At 38.3% G+C, this 26257-nt stretch overlaps 1 protein-coding gene across 3 annotated transcripts in view; it reads right to left on the bottom strand.

Annotated features, from left to right (window-relative positions):
* Egfr (epidermal growth factor receptor) overlaps nucleotides 1–26257 on the bottom strand; it is a 338993-nt gene that overhangs the window by 16032 nt on the left and 296704 nt on the right. For all 3 annotated transcript variants that reach the window (XM_067147425.2, XM_067147426.2, XM_067147424.2), the window contains exons 3-14: nucleotides 23819–24154; nucleotides 21980–22305; nucleotides 20094–20291; nucleotides 16405–16706; nucleotides 16043–16278; nucleotides 13172–13304; nucleotides 12463–12739; nucleotides 8715–9053; nucleotides 6853–6992; nucleotides 6476–6755; nucleotides 5880–6165; nucleotides 3866–4096 (exon numbers count right to left, since the gene is read on the bottom strand). In XM_067147425.2, the coding sequence (XP_067003526.1) occupies nucleotides 3866–4096; nucleotides 5880–6165; nucleotides 6476–6755; nucleotides 6853–6992; nucleotides 8715–9053; nucleotides 12463–12739; nucleotides 13172–13304; nucleotides 16043–16278; nucleotides 16405–16706; nucleotides 20094–20291; nucleotides 21980–22305; nucleotides 23819–24154 (3084 nt within the window). The remainder of the gene's footprint in view (nucleotides 1–3865; nucleotides 4097–5879; nucleotides 6166–6475; nucleotides 6756–6852; nucleotides 6993–8714; nucleotides 9054–12462; nucleotides 12740–13171; nucleotides 13305–16042; nucleotides 16279–16404; nucleotides 16707–20093; nucleotides 20292–21979; nucleotides 22306–23818; nucleotides 24155–26257) is intronic.

A 26257-nucleotide genomic window follows, 5' to 3' on the forward strand; every position in this document is an offset into this window, starting at 1 on the left:
CGAGTGAAATCGTAATTCTTTTGTATTCAGCGTTTTAAGGAAAGCCACAATATCACGTAGCAGGCAGTACGCGGAAAAGCAGAATCCGCAAAAACTGGTGAGGGTTGGCATTTCTGAATTACAAGATGGCTGTTAATTCAAAATCACATAATAGGAAGTCTGATTTCCGTATTACAAAGACTTCGAATTAACGAGGTTTTACTGTATAGCAAAACTAACATCAGATTTTGTCAGTGTGTCTATTTAAAGTGTTTACATTGCACGAAAAGAATTATCCATCATCGGTCGTGTTACTGTCCAGTAAAGAGAGACCACGTGTGAGAAGTGTTTTAGGCCCGTGTTCACCAACGTCGGTAACATTGCTGTTATCTTAGATTTTCAAAACTCGGATATGTCATTATTTCGGATAACGCTCACTTTCGTATTCACCACAGAATTTATTATCTTGGTTCACCAAAACTAAGTTTTCGTTTCAATCTCAGTTTGAACCGCATTTTTTCATACTGACATACAGAAAACAAATGACTGTGCTGCCGCCACTATCGAATTGTAAACAAGTTTTTGATTCCATCCGGGGTTTGCAAATAATTTGTATAAATTATGTCCGCTATTGAGCAGAAACGAAGAAAGAAGCCTAATATGTCTTTCCAAGAGAGTGAATTGTTATTGAACTTGGTGGCAGAAAGCATTAACAAAGGGAATAAGAAAAACGCAATTATAGCCTACACATTGTATGTCACTCAAAAAAATAAGTCAGTATTCCTTCATTCTTCATTAAAAGTCACCCAGTCGTGTACCGTACAAGATATTAGCTATAATCGAGAATTCATTTTAGGCCTACCTATGTGTTGGGAATTCCAGGTTATATTCGGAAGCTTTAGATAACCTCAAATATGTCGGACGTTTATTAATTGCATAATCTTGATCATATTACTCATCACTGTGATTTTATCTTTCAATTAGATATTCCAGCTGCCTATGGGCGTTAGACGTGGAGTGTGACGAACTTGTAAGTAATTTAGGAGAGGATTCTAGTGATGCAAGAGACAATGAATCTTCCCATCTACAGGGAATCGAGCCATTGCAAGTTGGTCGGAGGAGCTATACCAGATGAATGGAGAGTTGCTCTAGTAGCCCCTGTGTATAAAGGAAAGGGGGATAGACATAAAGCTGAAAATTACAGGCCAGTAAGTTTGACATGCATTGTATGTAAGCTTTGGGAAGGCATTCTTTCTGATTATATTAGACATGTTTGTGAAATTAATAACTGGTTCGATAGAAGGCAATTCGGTTTTAGGAAAGATTATTCCACTGAAGCTCAACTTGTAGGATTCCAGCAAGATATAACAGATATCTTGGATTCTGGAGGTCAAATGGACTGTATCGCGATTGACCTGTCTAAAGCATTTGATAGGGTGGATCATGGGAGACTACTGGCAAAAATGAGTGCAATTGGACTAGACAAAAGAGTGACTGAATGGGTTGCTATATTTCTAGAAAATAGATCTCAGAGAGTTAGAGTAGGTGAAGTTTTGTCTGACCCTGTAATAGTTGAGAGGGGAGTTCCTCAGGGCAGTGTTATCGGACCTTTATGTTTTTTTATATATATAAATAATAAGAGTAAAGGAGTGGAATCTGAGATAAGGCTCTTTGCGGATGATGTTATTCTCTATAGAGTGATAAATAAGTTACAAGATTGTGAGCAACTGCAACATGACTTCGAAAATGTTGTGAGATGGACAGCAGGCAATGGTATGTTGATAAACGGGGTGTAAAGTCAGGTTGTTAGTTTCACAAATAGGAAAAGTCCTCTCAGTTTTAATTACTGCGTTGATGGGGTGAAAGTTCCTTTTGGGGATCATTGTAAGTATCTAGGTGTTAATATAAGGAAAGATCTTCATTGGGATAATCACATAAATGGCATTGTAAATAAAGGGTACAGATCTCTGCACATGGTTATGAGGGTGTTTAGGGGTTGTAGTAAGGATGTAAAGGAGAGGGCATATAAGTCCCTGGTAAGACCCCAACTAGAGTATGGTTCCAGTGTATGGGACCCTCACCAGGATTACCTGATTCGAGAACTGGAAAAAATCCAAAGAAAAGCAGCTCGATTTGTTCTGAGTGATTTCCGACAAAAGAGTAGCGTTACAAAAATGTTGCAATGTTTGGGTTGAGAAGATCACAATATGAAGATAAAGTTGGAATTCAAGAGGACAAACTGGGGCAAATATTCATTTATAGGAAGGGGAGTTAGGGATTGGAATAACTTACCAAGGGAGATGTTCAATAAATTTCCAATTTCTTTGAAATCATTTCGGAAAAGGCTAGGAAAGCAACAGATAGGGAATCTGCCACCTGGGCGACTGCCCTAAATGCAGATCAGTATTGATTGATTGATTGATTGATTGAAAACTGCCCTAAACTGTAAATTACTCCCTCAGATGTCTTTCTCCTCTTACGAACAGCATAGGCCTACTGCAAGGTAAATGTATTTCAGCAGCATTGTTGAAATGGTATTCCAAAAGAACTTTGAAGCTAATGTCTGACAGCGTGAGAGAAAGGGGCATCGGCTTGTTCTATATGCGGAACTGTTTAATGTATTCAGATGACGTCTGATATGCAAATAAATGGAGAGTGTACACTGTTTTCTAGTACACCTTATTAAATGGAAACCTGGCTTTAGAGGGAAAAATGTTCTGTGCAATTTCATGTAACACACATTTTATTGTATTTACAATTTACTGTATAATAACTGCCTACCTTTGATCAATACCTGGGAGTTTTAATAGTAGATCTCTGCTATCAATGGTCAATGTAAGAGACTCAGTTGTTTACTTTTATAAACACAGAACTCCTCTATTATCCATACAATCCTGAACGAACTACATTTCAACTTCTTTAAACCTATCTTAAATTTGTTATGAAATTGGCGATTGAACAGGATGGCGAATACGAACTTTCACTTCAAACGACTGGTCCAATATGTTAAGATTGTGATATTATGATTTTTAACCAGTCAAAATCTTTGAAATCAATGGCTACTGTGTTTTAAAATCAGATGCTCTGTGAACAAACTATAGTAATCCTACAGTCTACAACAGACAAAACTCAATTTTTTGTGGTTCTATATTTGTATGCATATCACATGTTGATTTAAGTATTTCACAAATATGGATACATTTTCAATACAAATTACAAACTGGGTACAAACACACCCACAAGGGGATGCCAAATAATACCTAGTCTGTTAACATTGATGCTTTCATAGCCTGTACTTGTAAACATTACATGGGCTTTTGGGCTAATGCCGTGTCTAGAAAACAAAGTGAAACTCTTTATGTTTTGCAGAGAACTTTGCTCTGCATCTTCAGAGCCCATATTATGTCTACAATACTTTAAACACTTCAAAGTTTAAGATGGTCTTATTTACTGACTATCATTTTACTGACAAGAACATTTAGGCCAATGTCTGATTTTTCAGTAAGTAACAAGTATTGGGTGATTCTGAGTTGCTCTGAGTGCAATGATAGGCTATGAAGGCCTGGTTACAGTAACACAAATATCAAATTCCAATAACAACTTAATTAGAACTTCCACTAATCATTGACAAGCTATAATAAGGTTTCATGGATATGTTAGTAGCATATAATATGAATAGTAAAACGTGATTAATCATGACTGGAGAATATTTAAAAATAGCCACTTCTTAGAGTTAAGTTGTGAAGTACTGCATATGGCACAGAACATTCCTTCTTTCCCCTGTCTCTTTGTTTTGGGGATTAACTGCTGGGTATTTTCTTTGACTGACTGAACCCTACCCCTTAAGGTAATTACAATTAGTTGCTATGTGAAACAAGAAACTCACCGAAAGCCCACACGTCACTCTTGTGAGTGAATATCCTGTGCTGGATGCACTCCAGAGCAAGCCACTTGATGGGCATTTTGCCACCAGCTGCTTTGTATTCATCTTCATTGATGTCCAACAATTTTGCCAAGCCAAAATCTGTTATTTTAACACAATTTGGTGTCTGAACCAACACATTTCTTGCAGCCAGATCACGGTGAACTAAACGTTTTTCTTCCAGATATGCCATTCCTAAAAACAAAAGGAAAAGAATAATCATTTATAGTACACACGGGAATGAAAATGGAAACCTACAACCTGTTTTCCAGTCATTGACTGGGTGAGGGATGGAACGAATGAAGCTCCCATCTTGCAGCGAGGATAGGAATTGTGCCGTCTGCCGAAGCCTGTCACACTCCTCTGGGGCAATGAGTAATGACTGACAGATGAAATGAAAAGATAGTGGAGAGTGTTGCTGGAATAAAAGATGACAGGCAAAACAGGAGTACCTGGAGAAAAACCTGTCCCGCCTCCGCTTTGTCCCCAGTACAAATCTCACATGGGGTGACCGAGATTTGAACCACGGAACCCAGCAGTGAGAGGCTGATGAGTTGCCGCCTGAGCCATGGGGGCTAAACACGGGAATGAAGGTCAAAAAATATAAGTGAACCATTCCGCGGAAAAGGGCCTAAAGTCGGATTTTTCATCTTTGTTTTTTGCATTAAAATACAGAGTATTTAAAAAAAAGTAATGCTTCTTGGTGCAATTCTTCAGAAGAAATTAATTATTGACTGTTGCTATTATGAAAATTGTATTTTGAGAAAAACGCAGTTACAGCTTTTCAATAATTTTCTTACCAATTGTAAGAAGTTTTCATGACATCGAGTGGTGAAGTCTCTACCTGCTGTGTAACTTATTTTGTTAAGAATACCCATATGTTGCGCAAAAGAATTTTGTTCAAGAACTACTATGCATTCATATTGTCCAATGCATTGGAGACATGGCTAGTGAAAGAGAGGGGAATGCAGGCTTTGAAATTAAGTTCCAAAAGTAGGAATTAAGTGACAAGACCAGACAAATGAATAAGAGATTTAGTAAAGGCTAGAACAAAATAAAATAGAACAATGAAGAAAAAAGTAAGTCTGATATGAAAATGGAAGAATAAGGACCTAGATGAAAACCAATATAATGATGGTTGTACAAAATAAAGGACTGTAAGAGGAAAAAACACAACTACAAAAGTAGAGAATGTAAGTACTTAAAAGGCAGTTAAGAGGCTCGTGTTCTTAACATACTCAGCCAAAGGCTGGAAACTGTCCACGGTGATGATAAACAGATGTTAGACTCTGTGTTGAACATTAAAAGATATGAGTAAATATCGGTGACATTTAGAACTTCCATTTAAGAATACTGAAATTTTCAATTTATTCCTTAATTCACATCACTACCGCTAGTAATTTTTAATGAAATGAATTAAAAATAGGCATATTTACTGAATGACTTTAAGAACTTGTCTATATATTAATTTTGATATAGGAGAGCCTGATTCAACAACTAAGTAAAACATACATGCGATATCAATTCCCATAAATGAACGGCGAAAGTAGCTTCCATTAAACCAAACTACCATCAAAACAAATAAACAAACACAAATTAGAGACTTTAATGTCCGAGTAAGCAGGTAATAGATAGAAAAACACAAGATGAAGAGACATGAAAGGAAGCGAAATGGCGTATGGCTTTTAGCACCGGGTGTGTCCGAGGACATGTTCAGCTCATCAGGTGCAGGTCTTTTGATTTGACTCCCAAAGGTGACCTGCGTGTCGTGACGAGAATGAAATGATGATGACGACGACGCATACACCCAGCCCCCGTGCCAGCAAAATTACCCAATGATGGTTAAAATTCCCGACTCTGCCGGGAATCGAACCCGGGACTCCTGTGACCAAAGGCCAGCATGCTAACCATTTAGCCATGGAGCCAATACAAATAGACAAAAGACTAACTACAAAAGGAGAAAAAAATAGAATTTTACCTCTTGCTATTTGCGTGCACCAATTGAGCAAAGGCTTTGATCCAATCCTGTCCCGGTTGTTGCGCACATAGTCGAGTAAGCAACCCAGGGGCATTAGCTGTGTGACCAGCATCATCTGTGATGCCATGCACACAGCCAAAAGTTGGAGTAAGTTTGGATGTTCAACACTAGCCATGATGTACGCTTCCTCGAGGAACTCCTTGCTTGTGTTAGCACCTGTGCCTTCTCTCAACACTTTTATAGCAACAGGAATCTTGATGTTTTCTCCTTCAGGTACCCACACTCCCTGCAGAACAAACCACATACTTTAGTTACTCTTAATTCTATCAGTAGTACTGATTTGAGTGACTAATTTTTAGTAAACATTACAAAAATGCAGAATTAAAATTCAGACAAGTTGATAGAAGTATTTGAACATAATAACATAACAAATTTATTAATATTCATGAACTCAAACACCTGAGAATTTCTCTTGAAATAATCTCCCAACAGCACAAGTGGATTTTGTACATACATACAAATAGTAAATAAATAGTTACAGACTATGAATCTCATGTTAAATATTTATCAGAAATTATGTAAGTAGAAAAACTTGCCTTATACACTGTTCCAAATGCTCCATAACCCAGAATGCCTCCTTTCCTCATTTCAGCCTCTTTGACTATCCTGAGTTTGGCCAGATTAGGTTTCACATTGGTTGGTCTAAGAGGTTCATTGTCTTCCATTCCTGTCATTACAATGGTCATCTTCACAGCATCTTCTTTTGCCTTCACTCTCTGACGACAGAGGTACCCTCCAATGGCCAAAATTATCAACACCACAACTATACAGAATATTGCACTGCCCAAAATAATTGGTGTCTGTCCTGAATCAATCCTGCAAGCAATATAATATACAACATAACACATGAACTTTTTTTAGATTTTTTCATTAATTATCCAGAGGATAGTGTCATTACAGAGCAGATTCTTACCCTATGGTATTTCTTTCCACTTGTATAGAGGAGCAGTAGGGCTCTCCTTCACTGCTGTCTTGTGGGAATATTTTGTATGGACTTTCTTGAGGACACGTTGAAGTACAGTTGAAGGCTGAATTATTTCCATTGGAGTTATTCTGCAACATATATTCAATGTTATAATATGATTGGGTGTTAATGGGAAATATGTCCATTCTGACAGATAACCAAGAATAGGCCATCAAAAGTCCTTGAAGATAATACAGAGGGGTTCAAAAATAATGTATACAACTTCAACATGAAAATGTGCACATTACTGGCATGACATCTGTATTACTATTTGTATTACTAGATGTATGTAGATATTCAAGGTATGTTAGACTACTGCATCACTTCAGGTGCTCAAAATGTCTGCCATTAGTATCCAGACACTTTTAATTTTGGTGTAGCACTGCAAGGAACAGGGGCTGCCTGGCCGAGGCAGTAAAGGTGTGTTCGGTTTGCCCGGAAGGACGTGGGTTCGAATCCCCATCAGGAAGTCGTAAAAATTTAAGAAACGAGATTTCCACTTCCGGAGGTGCATATGGCCCTGAGGTTCACTCAGCCTACACCAAAAATGAGTACCAGGTTAATTCCTGGGGGCAAAGGCAGCCGGGCGTAGAGCTAACCACTACCTCATCACGTACCGACTTTAACAATGGTGGAAGCCTTTACCTTACACTCCTCCAAGGACCTTCATGGCCTGTACGGAGGTGACTTTGCTTTGCTTGCTTTACTGCAAGGAACAGTGCCTAAAGTATTCACACAGATTGCTCTACAGGCCATCTCAACTTCTTCCTGTGGTGCAGGGATTGTAGCTGATTTTCGATGGTGCACCATATCCTTCAAGGTTTCCCACACAGGTAAAAGTCAAAGGCTGTTAATCAGGGAAAAGTTGTGAGGGTTTCCATCCTTAATCCTGTTAGCATGTGCTCCACCTTGTGGTAGTAGTGTGATGATGCGCCATCATACTAGAAGTAAAAGTGCTCATCCACACAAAGCACGTGGATAGCTGGTAAAATAGTATGCGCAGCATGCAGAGGTATGCAAGGCCAGTGACCTACCACAAAAATAAGAATGGTATAAACAAACTCCAGTAAACTGACTGTTTTGTCCACATGAGCGAACAGATTTTCTGGAGCCCAGTGAACATGATCATGGTCATTGAGTACCATTTAATTTAAAATGAACATCAGGCAATCGTGTGGTGAACACTTTCCCTTGCACTTTCTTCAGAATTCATCGTACATGTTCTCCACTTGGAAATACCACTTCAGAATAGTGTTACGTTTGAGTATCAAACATGCCTATGCCATTTTGTTACTCTCCTGATGGTCACAAGATGCTGTAGTGACTGTAGCCACCATAATTCAGTTCAGATTTTATAAAATTTGCATAAATAAGTTGTTATAGAAATGTGTACACATATTTTTTGAACACCTCTGTAGCAACTGATTGGGATTACTGCAATGACTGCTGTATTGGTGGATTGTCTTTGATAAAATCTGATAAATTACCTCAGTTTATGAAGTAGACTGCAGGAAGAAATTTCTATTTTATAACATACAGTATACATATCTTCATGTCAGTAAACTATTTTACGAGTATGTATTTTCTTAATTTTTTAGAAAAATGCATTTGCACTAAATTACAATCAACAAGAGGATAATTACTATGAAGCAGATCAAATTCATTCAATCAAGTCATCAAAATAATTACTAATAATTTGTAATTGCAATTGAGAATCCCTCATTGTTTATATAAATGAACAGATTGCCAAGATGTTGAAAATTTACTGATCTTATTGTTATACATGAAAGGAAGAAAAGGGCCAAAATTACCTGAAAAATTTTGAAGTTTCTGCAGGATTTGCAGTCAGACTTGAGAGGACCTGTACAGCCTCTGCACTCCTTATCACACGGAACACACTCTTGCCGACGTTCGTCCACGTAATGATCTAGGGGGCATTCATCTTCGCATTGTTCACCACGCTTGTAATTCATACACTCCTGACAAACCTGCTCATGGAAACCATAGCCTGTACACTTGCGACAACGTGGATGACAGTTCCGACAGATGGCTTTGCTAGCTAAAGGTTTCAAAGGACCTTGCTCCTGAGGACCAACCCATTCATAATAGTAGCCATCTGGACAGGACTCGTTCTTTTGCAAACAGCTTTCCTGAAATATAAAGATGGTCAACCTGCAATCAAATTCTCCTTTGGACAACCATACATAGATGTTAAAGTAAAAATTCAAGCAAGCATACACCAAATTCACAATGGACTACACCAGAAACAATGGGTACAATGAGTTGGTACAATAATTTAAGGAGTTTACTTATGGCATCAAAAACTAAGTTTTGTTGTTCTCTATTCATGTTGTGCTAGTTGTATTGCTTAATATAACATATGGCCATTTCATTAACCCTTTTGATGCCAGGCTATGATGTAGTGGTTGCGCTAAGAATTCCAAGACAATTTTAATGAAAATGCACATATTAAGGGAGAACATTCCCTACTTACATTTTTGGAGGTAAATCCCTGTTCTTTTTTCTATAACACACAGGTGAATAGAGAACATGTGAGTGTGACTATAATTGCAATAGTTTCATTTTCTTCATTTAAAAGTATACAATTTTTTTTGAAAAACTTTTCAAAATTTGACCTAATTTTTACATTTATAGTGTATTTCTATCATGGGTATGATACCTTTGTGACAATATTCAGCTAATTTGAATAAGCAACTAATGTTTTATGTAACTATTGATAGTACTTTTTGAGAATTACAAATTTTTTTAAAAATTATGCGCACGCAGGTTAAATACACAATAACTTCTTGTTTACTTTGAACACTTGTCAATTGATAAATTATTCTGTAGCGAATCACTTAATGTTAAAACATTGTGTATTTTAATCATCTTTCATATATTTATCCATCTTTACACTGTTGGAGGTAAATAAACAAATGTATAAACAAGTGAGACATAACAAGCAAGTGACATGAAGCGGCAGTGCAGGCTTACCACGCAATGAAGCTTACATGTCAAAAGAAAATAAAACACCACTGATATTGATATTGCATGTTATCAATATTTCCAGAGAGTAAAAGCTTTAATTTCTGGCGATATTACTTAAGCTGCCATCGTGCAGTAGGAACTGAAGATACAGGCAAAAGAAAAACATGGCTGACAGATCGGCTCCCGGGATTTTTAGCAGCAGCTGGCATGGCCGAGAGATTGGCTGCCCTGGCATTATAAGAGTTAAGGACAAGGCTTTGGGGTTTGAACAGATTTAGGCAAGGCTGTACAGCATGGTAGTAATCCTCCCTCTCTATTTTGCTTTGCTCAGACTAATTTGAAAACATAAAAACAGGTATGAAGTTACTTTTATCAACTACTAGAGTATGCTTTCAAGGCCATTTTCAATATTCCGGAAAAATGGGGTGGACTAAGGAAGCAGTGATAAGAGTATAGGGAGCTGGAAGCCCAGTAAGGATGACAATAAGTTGTTAGTGTTAAACTGTACAAGTATTGCTGAGAAAGGAATAGATATATATTTACTAGATATTGCAATAGGAGTGGAATAATGGCTGGGAAGCGATATTATGGATGTGGACATTTTGTCATGGAAATGGAGTGTTTAATTGTAGATACAGAATAGGAATGGCTGGAGGGGGAGTATTCATACTGATAAAAGAATTTGTAAGCTAACAAAAAGTTACGGACAATAAACATGAAATTCAAGGTGTAAGGCTCATCTCTACAGATAATAACCAACTTACTGTATTTGCGGTGTTCAGACCCGGAAAGGGAGGTGCTGATGTTCAATTATTTGATAAAAAATCAGCTATGTGGGAAATGACACAGAAAAGAACGTGATTGTAGCGAGTGATCTCAAATTAAGAAATGTTAATTGGGAAGGTAATGCAAATGATTGGAAGTATGACCAAGAGATGTTAAGTTAATCTGGGAAGGACAGCTAAATCAAAAAGTGATGGAACCACCTTGAAGGAAGAATATTCTGGACATGGTGCTCGTAAAACCATATGGATTCTATAGAGAAACTGAAGTGATAGGAGCTATAAGTGATCACAAAGCCATTTTTGTCATAGTTAAAAATAAATTCGACAGAAAGGAAGGTTGTATAAGTAGTATTATTAGGCAGTACCATATGGTTGCTAGGACAGGCATGAGAGAGTTTTTGCAAAGTAATTATGATCCGTGAAAAATGTGAAATAAAAATGTAAACAGCTAAAGCAACTGCTGAGGAATGTGAAAGTAGGTATGTGCCTTTAAAGATGGTAAGGAATGGTAAAGGCTCACTATATTAAAACAGAGAAATAAAGAGACTGGGAAATTGAATCTAATGAAAAAGACAGCTAAGGATAACATGATGGCAATAATAATTGGCAGTAATATGAATTTTAGTGAAATTTTGTGTAGGTACTTGAAGGCAGAAATAGGTTAAAAGAATGGCATTAAAGGAAATATTAATGAAGAAGGGAAGTGTATATATGAGGTGTTACAGAAGGCAGAAGTCTTCATTCACCAGTATGTAAAGACAGGGATATTACAATAATGTCCAGGTGGAGGAGGTGACTAATACTAAAGAAGTACAGAAATTGACCTATGATAATAAATTTACAATAATATACAAAAGTTGAAATTTAGAAAAGCAGCATGAATTGATAAGATTCCTGGGATAAGTTATTCCACAGAAGCTTACCTTGTAGGTTTCCAGCAAGATATAGCAGATATTTTAGATGTGGACTATAACCATTGACCAATTTGAGGCTTTTGGTAGGGTAAATCATACCAGACTGCTGATAAAAGTGAAGGCAGTTGGACTAAACAAAAGAGTGGTTGAATGGGTGGCTAAATTTCTATCTGATCCTGTAATAATGATTAATACCGGTAGGGGAATTCTTCAAGGTGGTATTATTGAACCTTTGTAAAGCCAGATGGCTAACTGACTGGACTCACTAACTGTCATTAAAGTTTACCCACTTCCAGATGAATTAGAAACTTAATTTGGCAAAAAGCCCGTAACCTATGGAATAATTCCAAAGAGTTCAAATGTTACAGTTTTTACCCCCACCCCCAATCAAAATGGTAGATTCAATCTTCCACATGCGCTAGAAAATTGAAAGTTCAAAAAATTAGCTCTTGGTCTTTAACCGATGGAGAAATTCCAAATAGTTCAATGTTTAATATTTTACTTCCAGAAAATATTGAAATGTGGAGGCAAGTTTCAACGTATTTTGTGGCTAAATGGTAAGTCGTATCACAAAATGGACAGCACATTTGACAGCCAGCATGAAGAGATCTACAACTTTGGTCCTATGACTTTTAGTCGTATGTTTCTATCCCTTCTACATAAATGTGTGCTTCGTTTCAGTAGAGAGAATACAACACACGAGTTCATTTCTCGATGATAGCATGACATCTATATACAGTATTTTCTTAACTAAATACAGAGCTAAGTATAAGTCCAAATGGAATTCCTTAACTTCCTGGTTTTCTAACTACCTAACTCTCTGGATTTGATGCTGATAAACATGAAGAATAATCATTAGGTACAAAACTTACCACGGTAACATTTCCATTGATGATTGCTTTTTCACAGGAATTGCAGCCTCCCGGTCCAACTGTGTTATGTGGTCCAGTGCAACCATCAACACAATTCTTATGACAAGCCTTACACTCTCCACTGTCTGGATATTTCGTAACCGGACACTTGGATGTGCAAAAAGGACCATCGCGCATATTTTTACACTGTGTACAATTTCCAGCACCTGGTCCGTGACACGTAGATCTGCATTCCTCATGGCAGTTGTTACATGTATGAGGACCGGACTGGTATATCCTGGAAATAAACAGAAAGCAAAAAAAAAAATCGGGTATCAGAATTTGAATTCATGAGAAATAACGTATCGAGATAATTTCTCAGAGAGCAACCTTGGTATAGTAAAGGAACTGTTCGAAAGACAGATTCTACGGGATATCCAGAGTAAATCAAGAAAATGATGTCCTATACAATGTTTGCAAGGTGCTGAATAAAAACATGCTCGCATTACCTTATATTGCTTGCCTTCAAGAATAGCATCAGGAGAAAAAGAGACGCAAGTTATTTCAATGAAAACACCCAAATAAAAAACTGAATTATGGTAGGAGAGAAATTAAACAATTTTACAATGTATTTGTGCTGTTTCAAAATGAAATGCATCAAAACACATGAAATAGGAATGTGAAACAGCGACAATAAGAAAATTAGAAATAGTATTGCCAGAGTACTTACCGGGGAAGAACACTGCAATTTTGAAGACATCGGTTTCCAAGTTGGAAATGTGCACAGGACAGGCATTGGTCTGGACCTGGACCCCAGCATCCCTCTGCGGAACACTCAGGGTCGCAGACCATATTATCCCTCACTGTAGAGAAAAGAAAGGAGTTTCTGTCATCAAAATCATCAAATATACTGTAGTGACAAAACTGAAGAGCAAGATTCTAAAATTTGTTCAGTCATTTTTGATAATTTTGTGTTTGATACATGAATATATTCTACATTTGGTTTTGTATCAACTGACCTCACTGTGGATCACACAGCAATTTCAATCATTGTCTATGATTTCCAAGTGGTGTCCGAAAACATGCTGGTGAATAACAAAATTCTCTCAGTTCTTTAGGCCTGCTGTGAATAGCCATAAACAGCTAATATGTTTGAATGCATAATGAGAGCAAAGCTTAATATATTTTGTGAGTGGAAAATTTTAGTTTTTCCATGATTACCTTAATTCGCAATGATAAAGCCCACATCCTTCATAGCCCTTCCCTTTTTTTTTGTGGTTTTTTTTTCCTTCATTTTTTGAACTGACAGGTCTCTTCCATTTTTCCTCTGATTAGAGTTAATAGAGGATGCTTGCTCAGTTGTGCTTCCTCTTAAAATAGTGATCACCAGCACCACTACCACTCCCACAATGATAAAGTTATTAATGATATTACAGTTATTACTTATTAATGTTGTACTGTACATATGAATAATATTTCAGGATTCAGAAAAACTGTTACTTATTTTGCTGAACACAGAATGCACTGTTCGGTGCTACGCAGATGAGACAGTAGAACTAGTGACGAAGCGTGAACTAAGTAAAGGGGTAGACAAAGATTTTTCAAAATTTGAACTATTTAAATCATATTATATATGGAATTTTGTTTTCGACGAATGCAGATCTGTATTCAATATTATATTAATGACTCTGAAACTAAGACAAACCCTATAACCCTACATGCACTCATTTTATTTTTAAATATAGACCAAATATTCAGGAGGAGTTGTCAGATAACAACATACTTTTAGAATATAAAAATATCAATATATTTCATTGTTATGTAAATGAATAGGAGAAATAAGAAATATATAGATTTTCGTACAAGTCACCTTAAACAATATTCTTGTAAATGAGTTCAATCTGCCTGTCCTTCATTTCAGCAAATGTATCTATTATTCTCGTCTTGAAGTCAGGTGTCTTGCTAAGATGCCACAGCAGTTCCTTCTCTATAGATAGAGTTTGCAAGTTAGACAGTCTTTGGCTGGTCATCGAATTCCTTAAATAGCGTTTAATTCGTTTGAAGGCACTCATAGCGCGTTCACTAGCAACTGACGTTAACAGAATATACAGCATCAAGTTAAGCAATTTTGTTGTTTCCGTATGCACACTCTGGAGTTCATTATTAAGAATGTAGGCCAATAGTTGTTATGGTTATAATACCGTAAATAGTATTGGCGGGCAATAAAATGCACGTACTTGAAGGGATTTGATGCTATCATTAATTTATTAGGTGTAAGTTTGCTACACTTCGTATTTGAATAATTTTATTTTTTGATGTGTCTTATAATAAAGTAAATTCAAAAAGCATGTCTGAGATGATAGCCAATAAGAGTACATTTATAACTGAGATCCAAATACTAGCCAGTGAGAGCAAGAAGAGACGCTGGTAAGTCTGTCTACTGGGCGGAGAAATCTTGCTATAGAAAAGTCCTAGTTCCACAGTCAGCACCTACAGATAGCGTTATTAATATTGCTCTATCTGAAAGCTTTGAAAATAAAAGAGAAGATACACAGAATGGACAGCGTCTACTTTCGCCTATGTGCTTTGTGTAACTGACGAGAGCACCAGCACTGCTGAAGTGAGATGAAAATAAGTAATGTGGGGAATACAATAAGGACATGTATGTGGAAATAATTAAAGTTCTAAAATATAATTGAATTAACTAGACAATATTTTGTTCACAAAATGTTAAGGGTACACGCTGTCTCCCCTGACGCTTCACCCCCAAGAAGAACAGAAATACATTGTTTGTTATGTGCTTTGAAATTAGCCTTAATACAGTATATGGTATATCAACTAAAACAACTAATTTGTAATATTCTTGCGTACTTGTAATTTTTTTTTTGCCTAGTGGCTTTACGTCGCACCGACACAGATAGGTCTTATGACGACGATGGGATAGGAAAGACCTAGCAGTTGGAAGGAAGCGGCCGTGGCCTTAATTAAGGTACAGCCCCAGCATTTGCCTGGTGTGAAAATGGGAAACCACGGAAAACCATCTTCAGGGCTGCCGACAGTGGGATTCGAACCCACTATCTCCCGGATGCAAGCTCACAGCCGCGCGCCTCTAATCGCACGGCCAACTCGCCTGGTTACTTGTAATTTAATGTTCAGAATTTAGTACATACTTAAATATTTCCATAAATAAATTTTTGTACATAGTATATATGCAACAACTTGCTTAGCCCATAGACAGTGAGTTTTCAAATCCCTGCATCATCAAACCATGATTATTTAAAAAAAGAAAAAAGCAGAGATCTAAGCTGTTGGTCTTGTGTCAATATTGACTTCACTATGGACCACACAGCAATCTGAATTGTTGTTTATGATTTTCAAGTGGTGTCTGAGAACATGCTGGTGAATTGCTGGTGATTTGAAATAAGAAATAAGAAAACCAAATTCCCCAGTTTTGACACATTTGGTATGTTTCCTCAAAATTCACAAAAATGGACTGATCAGGTTTTGATACCATGCTCTTCAGCTATGAAGTAAAAATCTAATAATATAATTCATCAATTTATAAACAGATACAAAAAACAAACATGAAGTCTGAACTTACAGCATTCTTCTTCTGGTTTATTGTTTTGGAGTAAGATGCCATGTTCTAAGGATGTTTTAATCTTAGTCCAATTGATTCCTTTGGCAAAACAGAGATCCTTATTTTCCAGGATAGCTATGCTACCTGAGCTTATCTTTTTCAGAGAGTAAAGGCCAAGCGATTTAAGCGTAGATTTTACAATGTACAACGAAGCAAAGTAGTCTGTTAATTGTCGACCTCCAATTATTTCTAGATTCCTGTCAAGCAAATCATACAATAGTCAGTCATCTCTTTGATTCACTTAACAAAATACTGAAAACAACTTTGGAAGATTCTCAACATTAGAAATAAAAGAATAATGTAAAATAAAAAACAAAGTTTACCTAAAATACGATAAATTAGTAAATTCTTCATGAGATCCATCAACGTGTAAATATCCAGTAATTTCCTTCAGTGTACTGAACACCTCCAAACGATCTGGGTGCATCACACCATATCTTTCACCAAAGGTATAATTAGAAAAGACTTGCTGGAAGCCCTTGAAACTACTATCTAATATCGAGATAGAACCCTCGATGATGGTACAGTTCCGGAATTTGTCGATATTTCCAGAATGGATAGATACTTCTCCTTCACACTTCTTTGGACATGGCCCATCACAAGGAACACATTCTCCATTCACAGCCTGTAACAAACAATTGCAAAGAGATTAGTGAATATAAATTACAAAAAAAGATACCACACTTTTGAATACATGCATTAATTCCAAGAATTACAGTGTAATTAAATGATGATAATATGAATGATGATGATGATGATGATGATGATGATAATATGAATGAGGCTATAATTATTATCCTTAAACAAATTATGCGTACTTAAATGAGTTATTATCAGCACACTTTTTAGTGATAGATTCACACCCTAGTAATGAAATGAAATGTCGTATGGCTTTTAGTGCTGGGATATCCCAGGACGGATTCGGCTTGCCCCAGGTGCAGTTCTTTCCATTTGACGCCCGTAGGCGACCTGTACGTCGTGATGAGGATGAAATGATGATGAAGAAAACACATACACCCAGCCCCCGTGCCGTAGGAATTAACCAATTAAGTTTAAAATCCCTGACCCGGCCGGGAATCGAACCTGGGACCCTCTGAATCGAAGGCCAGTATGCTGACCGTTCAGCCAGTGAGTCAGACTACACCCTAGTGCTGAAATGGTAGACCTCAGCAATCTTCAAGATTCGTATTGGCAACCTTTGAAACACACACTATGAATCGCTTATGCATTGCCGTGAGACATCTGGCGTACACTTTACGTACTAGTACTGTTGTTCTTTACACAGCAAAGCAAAACTATAGAATTCATGCTAGGAACAAGATTCGCATCGAGAAATGTTATATAACGTGTGTGTGAGACACTGTTGTTGGCTTAAGATAATAAAAATGTAGTAAATTCATATCGATCGATCATATTATCGATTCAATTCAGATTTCATTTCCATTCAGGTGGCAGTACTACCGGAACCGGGAGAGCTCCCTCCTTACTCCTCAACCTGCTAGATAAATCTATCGCTAAAAATTGTGCCTATAATACATAATTATTAGGGTTGCCCATAAGTCTGTTTTCTTTCCAGCCATGTCCTGGTGTTTATGATGTCATTGTTGGCTTAAGATAATAAAAATTTAGTAAATTCATATCGATCGATCATATTATCGATTCAATTCAGATTTCATTTCCATTCAGGTGGCAGTACTACCGGAACCGGGAGAGCTCCCTCCTTACTCCTCAACCTGCTAGATAAATCTATCGCTAAAAATTGTGCCTATAATACATAATTATTAGGGTTGCCCATAAGTCTGTTTTCTTTCCAGCCATGTCCTGGTGTTTATGATGTCATTGTTGGCTTAAGATAATAAAAATTTAGTAAATTCATATCGATCGATCATATTATCGATTCAATTCAGATTTCATTTCCATTCAGGTGGCAGTACTACCGGAACCGGGAGAGCTCCCTCCTTACTCCTCAACCTGCTAGATAAATCTATCGCTAAAAATTGTGCCTATAATACATAATTATTAGGGTTGCCCATAAGTCTGTTTTCTTTCCAGCCATGTCCTGGTGTTTATGATGTCAAGGGAAGTGCAGGGGAATTTCCTGTTAAATCTTAATTAACTTCTCAAGAATTGTCAGTAAGCCATGTTTACATTATTAATTTCTGAAAATGTGGGGTAACATTTTCTTGAAAGTGATGAAGTGAAACCTGGCAATGAGTGACTGCAGAAAACTGGAAATGTCCTTCCTCGTTGATATAAACTGAAAATTGAACTTCAAAAAGACTGGAACCTAAGTTGGAAATCTAGGAAATCTTGCGAGCTGAAGGATTATGTATTGAATGTAATGAATATACCAAAACATCAGAAAAAAATATAAATACGTAAATGCCCTGAAAACTTTGGAGGCCTAGATGAAAACTTTTGAGGAATTTTCTTGTTCTGAGTGGATGAAACTGGAAAAAATTCCTCCCTGAAGAAAGTTATAAATTTAATACATGTACAAAGTGAAAGAGTAATAACTGATTATGTAAAAGCTTTTGATCAGCTTTGCAATATAAAGATATATATTGAGAAATGAAATGCAGAGAAGTGTACTGATATGTTGGAAATTGCACAATTAATTTACTCAGGGCATAATGTAAACTCTGAAATAATGTTTTCATTAATTCAGAGTCAGTGGACAAAGGAGAGAAATTGTCTCTGTAGACACAACTCCGGCAATGATATTCTTCTCGTATAATTTTCAGGGTACGAGTTGTATGATTTCTACATATATATTCTGACAAACAGCAAGCTTCTGGCAATTACTGGTGGATCAGAAAAGTACAAAGTCTTATTCTAAGTGACATGGAGTAACTTTGTAACAAGCATGTGTGCCATGGCCCTTATTTGACATTTTTAGTACAAAGTATTATGTCCTGGTTTGTCCTGATTTTCCATCTCTGATCTCTGATGTCCTAGGCTTCTAAATTTTCATGTGGTAATCCCAATAATTACAGGCGTCTTACATATTATTTACATTAAATCAATAACTTTATACAGTATTCCTAAAATTCTTCTTACCACAGTCTTAATTTAATTAACATATTTTTCCAGCATAGTAATATAGGTAATTTTTATCACCAATACATTAAAAGTAAACTCGTGTCCTCATCCCGAGCTGGTGCAACTCTTTTCAGGCACACCCCCATTGGAAGTGCATGTACCATTTCAACCACATACCAGCCCTCCTGCCATTCTTAAATTTCTGGCAGTACCGGGAATCGAACCCGGGCCCCCAAGGACGGCAGCTAATAACACTAACCATTATGCTACGGAGGCGGATATCACCAATACATTGCATCACATGAATTAATAAATACAAATTAGAACAATAATAATGTTAAAAAACATTCACATAGGCACACTTTGAACAAATGAGTGGAAAGCTAAGAGTTTGAATTTTTAAAATCATAATAAAATGACACATGAAGAATCTACACTCTAAAACAAAATATACTGATGTATTATTTTATAACTTAAAAAAAACTCAATATGAGAGTTATCCAGATTTCTAAGAATAACATTTCTCACTCAAATTCTCACCAATATACAAAAAAGTACAAGTATTAGTTCTCTACAAAACAGTAAAAATGAATGAAATTGATGTAAATCTCAGTTTACTGTGAAATGACACAAACAAACCAAAAAGGGAATGGTATGAGTCTGGTTGACCAGCCACAACAAAGCTTAGACACTTCACAGAATTAGCAAGTTTAATTTTAAAAAATGTTATAGGATCTGAAACTGATTTTGTATTCTTTTAAGATTATGAGTTTGACGGTTTGAGATTTGTGTATCAGCAGAAATGGATCTGACCGTGAGCCATGATTCTAGTCAACCATTACTAAAAATGATGTCATTTGGACATGAAACTATATCAATTTCATTAAATTTAATAACAGCACGAGAAATGTCGGAGAGTAGGACAATGTATTCACAGTATATGTTTTCTGATATAATAATTTACACCAACCTTCTTTGAGGGAGGACAACTTCGTACACACGCTCCACTGTCCTTAAGTAAATGGTCTGGACACTTTTTCACACAGGTTGCTCCATAAGCGTACTTTCCATTGGGGTTGCTCTCCCAGGAGTAAGTGATGGGATTATACCTCTGCATAGGAGGACATTCTTGAGTACACACACCATTGTCATAGAAATTCCGACATGCCTGTTAAAAAACAGAATATTTCAATTATTAGATCATGAAGCACCAAAACCTTATCAATATACCACTAAGAGTTGTAAAGAAAAAGTAAAAACCAAAATGTTCACACATACACAAACACTCTCTCTCTCTCTCTCTCTCTCTCTCTCTCTCTCTCCCCCCACCCCACATCATTTTAGGTGGACTGTCTCCGTTTCAATTCCAGTTCTCCCCGTTCCTTTTCTTTGCAGCCCTTGGTTTAAAACTTAAAAGGTATCAATACTCAATAAAGAGGTTAATTATGTAAGATATCTCCAGTCCAGTGTGGCACAAGAAGAAAGATGGACAATAACAGGACAAAGGTCAAAAAAGTTAATGGTAAATGGTAACATAACTCAACTTGACAATGTCTCCCAATATGCCTTCTGACACTCAGCATTAGTGATTTTAGACTTAAACTTCTGACACACCGCTCTATCCTCTCAAATGCATTTTCAATCATTTTGAAGCCATTTATTGTCCATATGATGTGACAATTTGCAAAGGAAACACAATTTCCTCAAATGTCATTATTTCTTCTGCGTATACTTGTAGAATGCACCGAGACAAATCAAAAGACACTGACGTTCAGAGCTACACTAAATGCTATCCGTGCCCTTACATGTATAATGAGATGTTGTCACACATGTAGGCAAGACATTGGTTTGATTTCAAAACATTCGGGTTGTTTGTAATGCCCGACAGCTCAAGCACAGTTCCAAAACTAGTTTTTCAAAGAATTTTCTGTTTACTCGGTCGAATTTTCTGTTAACTCGTTCAAATTAGTTAGCGTACTGAGTGGCTTTTAGTGTTGCGAGTGCCTGGTGCAGGTCTTTATATTTGAACCCCCTGTGGGTGTGGGCAGTAGAATAACACACACGGTATCCCCTGCCTGTCATAAGAGGCGACTAACAGGGGCCCGAGGGGCTCTTCACTTGGGACCGTGGGCTGACGACCACGGGGCCCTCAGCTGAGTCCTGGCATTACTTCCACTTACTTGTGCCAGGCTCCTCACTTTCATCTATACTGTCCGACCTCCCTTGGTCAACTCTTGTTCTTTTCTGACCCCGACGGTATTAGGTTTTCGAGGCCTAGGGAGTCTTTTATTTTCATGCCCTTCATGGCCCTTGTCTTTCTTTGGCCGACTCCTTCATTTTTTGAAGTGTCGGATCCCTTCCATTTTTTTCTTTCTGATTCATGTTATATAGAGTATGGTTGCTTAGTTGTACTTCCTTTTAAAACATAGTCACCACCACCACCTTTTATATTTGATGCCCATGGACGATCTGTGTGTCTGGGTGTGAGAAGTAGGGAGAGCGTGAAACCTAGTGTTGGCACATAGCCCACTCCTGTCTGCTCAAGGCTTAACATCCCCATCAGATGAACGAATCGCCATCAAGAGCATTATACGCCCTCATTCCATATGAACACTACACAGAGGTTAGGAATTGAATTCAGGCTTTTCACATATAATCTAATGATTACAAATTGTATACCACCACCTCATTTTTGCAGCCAAAAATTGAAAAGAATGATTTCAGAGCGGATGGTGATGACTTGCTATTGACGAGTTGCATTTCACTCGTTGTTTGCTTTATAATGATCCAGTCCTTTGTGTTGTTAAACAGTTACCCAGTAAAATAATAATGTCCAGCTTATGAAGTTCTACTCACCAAACAATCACTCTGCTTAGGTCCTGTACAGCCACCAGCACAGAAGAGATGACAGCACTCTCGAGGTTTGGTTCCAAAACAACGACCTTGGTAACACTGGGGACTGCAGTAGAGTTTAGAAAATTTCTGGCAGTTTTCTGGTCCCTCCCCCCAACATCCAGCAATACATGAAGGGTGACAAGGCGAGCATTCTCTTTCTGGTGATGAGAAGTTGTATACGTAGACAAGTTTACCCTTAGGCCCAGTGATAATCTCATCCCACTTGATGGTCTTCACATGACAGAGATTGTAGTTGTTGAGCTGACCAACACTGCCAGCCAGGATATCTAGAAGTAAGAAATATCCTAATTACTGAACAGAACCAATTTTAATAACAACAACAAGAAATCACATCTTCTTTAACTCTGACAGCTAAGTTACTCTAAACAACATTGAATTAGTATCAATAGACACCTGATCCCAAAAGCACTATAAATACCTACTGTACTTCAATCTATAATATGTAGTTGGAACAAAAACTTGCAGGTCAGTTTTCTGATTTCTTCAGAAACTCTTTTCAATAGAAGTTCTGTTCAAAATTAATTTCAGGAGCATAATTAAAAAAAAAAAAAAGAGAGAACAAAAGATCTGGCCTTGTAACATTTGACTTTCACAGTTACCAGAATATGAGAAGAATTATTTTGTCTATTCCTTTACTCGTGCAGAGTAACTTTCATATGGTTTAACTTAAGGATATAAAATTGTATATAGATCGACAGTGCTGATGTTAACTTACTTTGACATATATCCGAGAAGGTTTTATTTTTTATTTTTCCCATACTTCGAGTGTACACCACATCGACAAATTTAGTATGCCATGGATGGCATAGCCTACTAAATTTGAGATACAGTAGGTGTCCATAGTGCTTTTGAGATTAGGTGTCTATTGATACTGTTGTAAACAAGGTTGGGTTTACAAAAAGCACAACTTCTTTATTTGCTTCACATGTAAAATTACAATATTTACACTAACAAAACTGCAAGTTATCTCGAAGCAAATTGAACTATGAATTTGGAGAAAGAGTCTGTCTTTGTACACTATATACACGTTGGAGTATTCACGTTCACTGCTATTTCGGAAAGATAGTCCTTGTGACATGAAAAGTTCTTGATAGTCGAAAACTATCAGAAGCACTGACGTAAATATCTCAGAGAGTCCTTCCTTGTTGAAGTGTCTGAGTTCATTAACGTTAAGTTCAATGACTGAAGAGTTCCTACTTAGCGAAACTAAGTCAATAATGGGAGCTTGCATTAGCTAGGGAATGATAGTGGCATATAATGGTAAGACTGGGCATGGACAGCGGAATAGGCAAGAGGAGCGGTGACCCGAGGTGAGACCTCTTACTGCCAGAAATTCAGTCCACCTGGCCGAAGCACATTTTCAAGAGGAGTAGCCTCCGTGCTCGACGTAGGGTGTATTCTGGAGCTGGACACCGGGGTCAGTGGGCGTCTGGACAGGCTAGGAGCTCCTTTATATAGCACACACGACGTTCCAGGCACGCGCACTGAGGGCTACGCGTCAAGGCTCAAAGAATAACACACTGGCACGCGTGTAGCTGGCTGGTGGATCGAGAAGGGAGCGACGGACACACAACAGATACTAATCCAATTTTTTTTTTTAGAGTAAATTCGTTATCAGATTTAAAGAAGGTGTAATTTTGTTAACAACACAATCACGCCTATTAGTCACTAGAAAAGAATAATATAAAACGTTACTTTAATTTTTCGATAAACAGCAATAAACTAATGCAATTTATTTCGCTCAAACTAGAAGTTTAAAATACGTAGATGTATACTCACCTCTAAGAGCGGGCAATTCTAAACTGTGCATCTTTGACAGCGTGATCATAAGCGCGAACTCCTCATCGTGAACGGTGATCTTGAAAAGTGTCCGCCCGCGGATGATCTGCAGTTTGGGAAGAACAACGCGCCGTACGTCCACGTGCGAGATAAGCACGTAACCTGTCACTTCGCGGATATACTGAAGAAAACTGAGATCCAAGTTCTCATCCTGCAACCATGTAAGCTCAAGATTTCCATCCACGTAGGTGCAGTTGGTGTAGCGTTCTCGAAGATTTCGGTAATGATGTTCACGGTTTGAAGGCACCGACATACGACCATTCGTGCCGATGCAGACTGCAAAGAAAGAAAATAGTCATTAGTAAATTATGCCTACATTCACGTCTGTCTATATTATAAATGGAAGTGAAAGTGTAGGAATATATAAAGGTAATATAAAGAAAATATAAAGAAAACAGACAAGAATTAATTAATGATGCACTTCCAGGCACCCTAGAAACATTAAACTTAATACTATAGAACATGATGTCCTTTAGAATCTAGATACTAGAAAAGTCTAAAATCCTCAAAATTCCTGGAAGGGACCGAGCTACAGTACTCAAAATTGGAGCTCAGAACCAAAACAGTATAAGTAATTACGGAGTAGGAAACGTTTTTTCAAATGGTATAAGGGACACTGAAACCATGTACTTATGAACAAAACGAGCAATACGAAAATGAAGGAATAATGTATGTACATATCGTAGCGTATGTATTTTAGTATTTTAATTTGAAGAACGCTTACTGACTTGGTTTACCTGTTTATTAATACACTGACTGACAGAGCAAATGCAACACCAAGAAGGAGTGGTCAGAACTTTATGCCAACTGCAGGGTAGACTGACGTCACTGAGGTATGCTCATGATGTGAAATGCGCCGCTGTGCTGCGCACGTAGCGAACGATAAATGGGACACGGCGTTGGCGAATGGCCCACTTCGTACCGTGATTTCTCAGCCGACAGTCATTGTAGAACGTGTTGTCGTGTGCCACAGGACACGTGTATAGCTAAGAATGCCAGGCCGCCGTCAACGGAGGCATTTCCAGCAGACAGACGACTTTACGAGGGGTATGGCGATCGGGCTGAGAAGGGCAGGTTGGTCGCTTCGTCAAATCGCAGCCGATACCCATAGGGATGTGTCCACGGTGCAGCGCCTGTGGCGAAGATGGTTGGCGCAGGGACATGTGGCACGTGCGAGGGGTCCAGGCGCAGCCCGAGTGACGTCAGCACGCGAGGATCGGCGCATCCGCCGCCAAGCGGTGGCAGCCCCGCACGCCACGTCAACCGCCATTCTTCAGCATGTGCAAGACACCCTGGCTGTTCCAATATCGACCAGAACAATTTCCCGTCGATTGGTTGAAGGAGGCCTGCACTCCCGGCGTCCCCTCAGAAGACTACCATTGACTCCACAGCATAGACGTGCACGCCTGGCATGGTGCCGGGCTAGAGCGACTTGGATGAGGGAATGGCGGAACGTCGTGTTCTCCGATGAGTCACGCTTCTGTACTGTCAGTGATAGTCACCGCAGACGAGTGTGGCGTCGGCGTGGAGAAAGGTCAAATCCGGCAGTAAGTGTGGAGCGCCCTACCGCTAGACAACGCGGCATCATGGTTTGGGGCGCTATTGCGTATGATTCCACGTCACGTCTAGTGCGTATTCAAGGCACGTTAAATGCCCACCGCTACGTGCAGCATGTGCTGCGGCCGGTGGCACTCCCGTACCTTCAGGGGCTGCCCAATGCTCTGTTTCAGCAGGATAATGCCCGCCCACACACTGCTCGCATCTCCCAACAGGCTCTACGAGGTGTACAGATGCTTCCGTGGCCAGCGTACTCTCCGGATCTCTCACCAATCGAACACGTGTGGGATCTCATTGGACGCCGTTTGCAAACTCTGCCCCAGCCTCGTACGGACGACCAACTGTGGCAAATGGTTGACAGAGAATGGAGAACCATCCCTCAGGACACCATCCGCACTCTTATTGACTCTGTACCTCGACGTGTTTCTGCGTGCATGGCCGCTCGCGGTGGTCCTACATCCTACTGAGTCGATGCCGTGCGCATTGTGTAACCTGCGTATCGGTTTGAAATAAACATCAATTATTCACCCGTGCCGTCTCTGTTTTTTCCCCAACTTTCATCCCTTTCGAACCACTCCTCCTTGGTGTTGCATTTGCTCTGTCAATCAGTGTATGTATCAATATTTAACGCGGCCCATTACAATGCGAGTATGCATTTACCGTTGTATTTTTGTTCTTAAAACTCACTGCGATTAGTGCACGTAGCGTAGCGCATTTCAACAACAAAAATTCACTATTTTGCACAACTGTTGATCGTAATTCATTGTTATTTTGGGAACACTGATGGGCAAAGTTGGTTTCAAACGTATGCATGATTTTGCC

The sequence above is a fragment of the Anabrus simplex genome, chromosome 5, assembly GCF_040414725.1.
Source record: "Anabrus simplex isolate iqAnaSimp1 chromosome 5, ASM4041472v1, whole genome shotgun sequence".
NCBI lineage: Eukaryota > Metazoa > Arthropoda > Insecta > Orthoptera > Tettigoniidae > Anabrus > Anabrus simplex.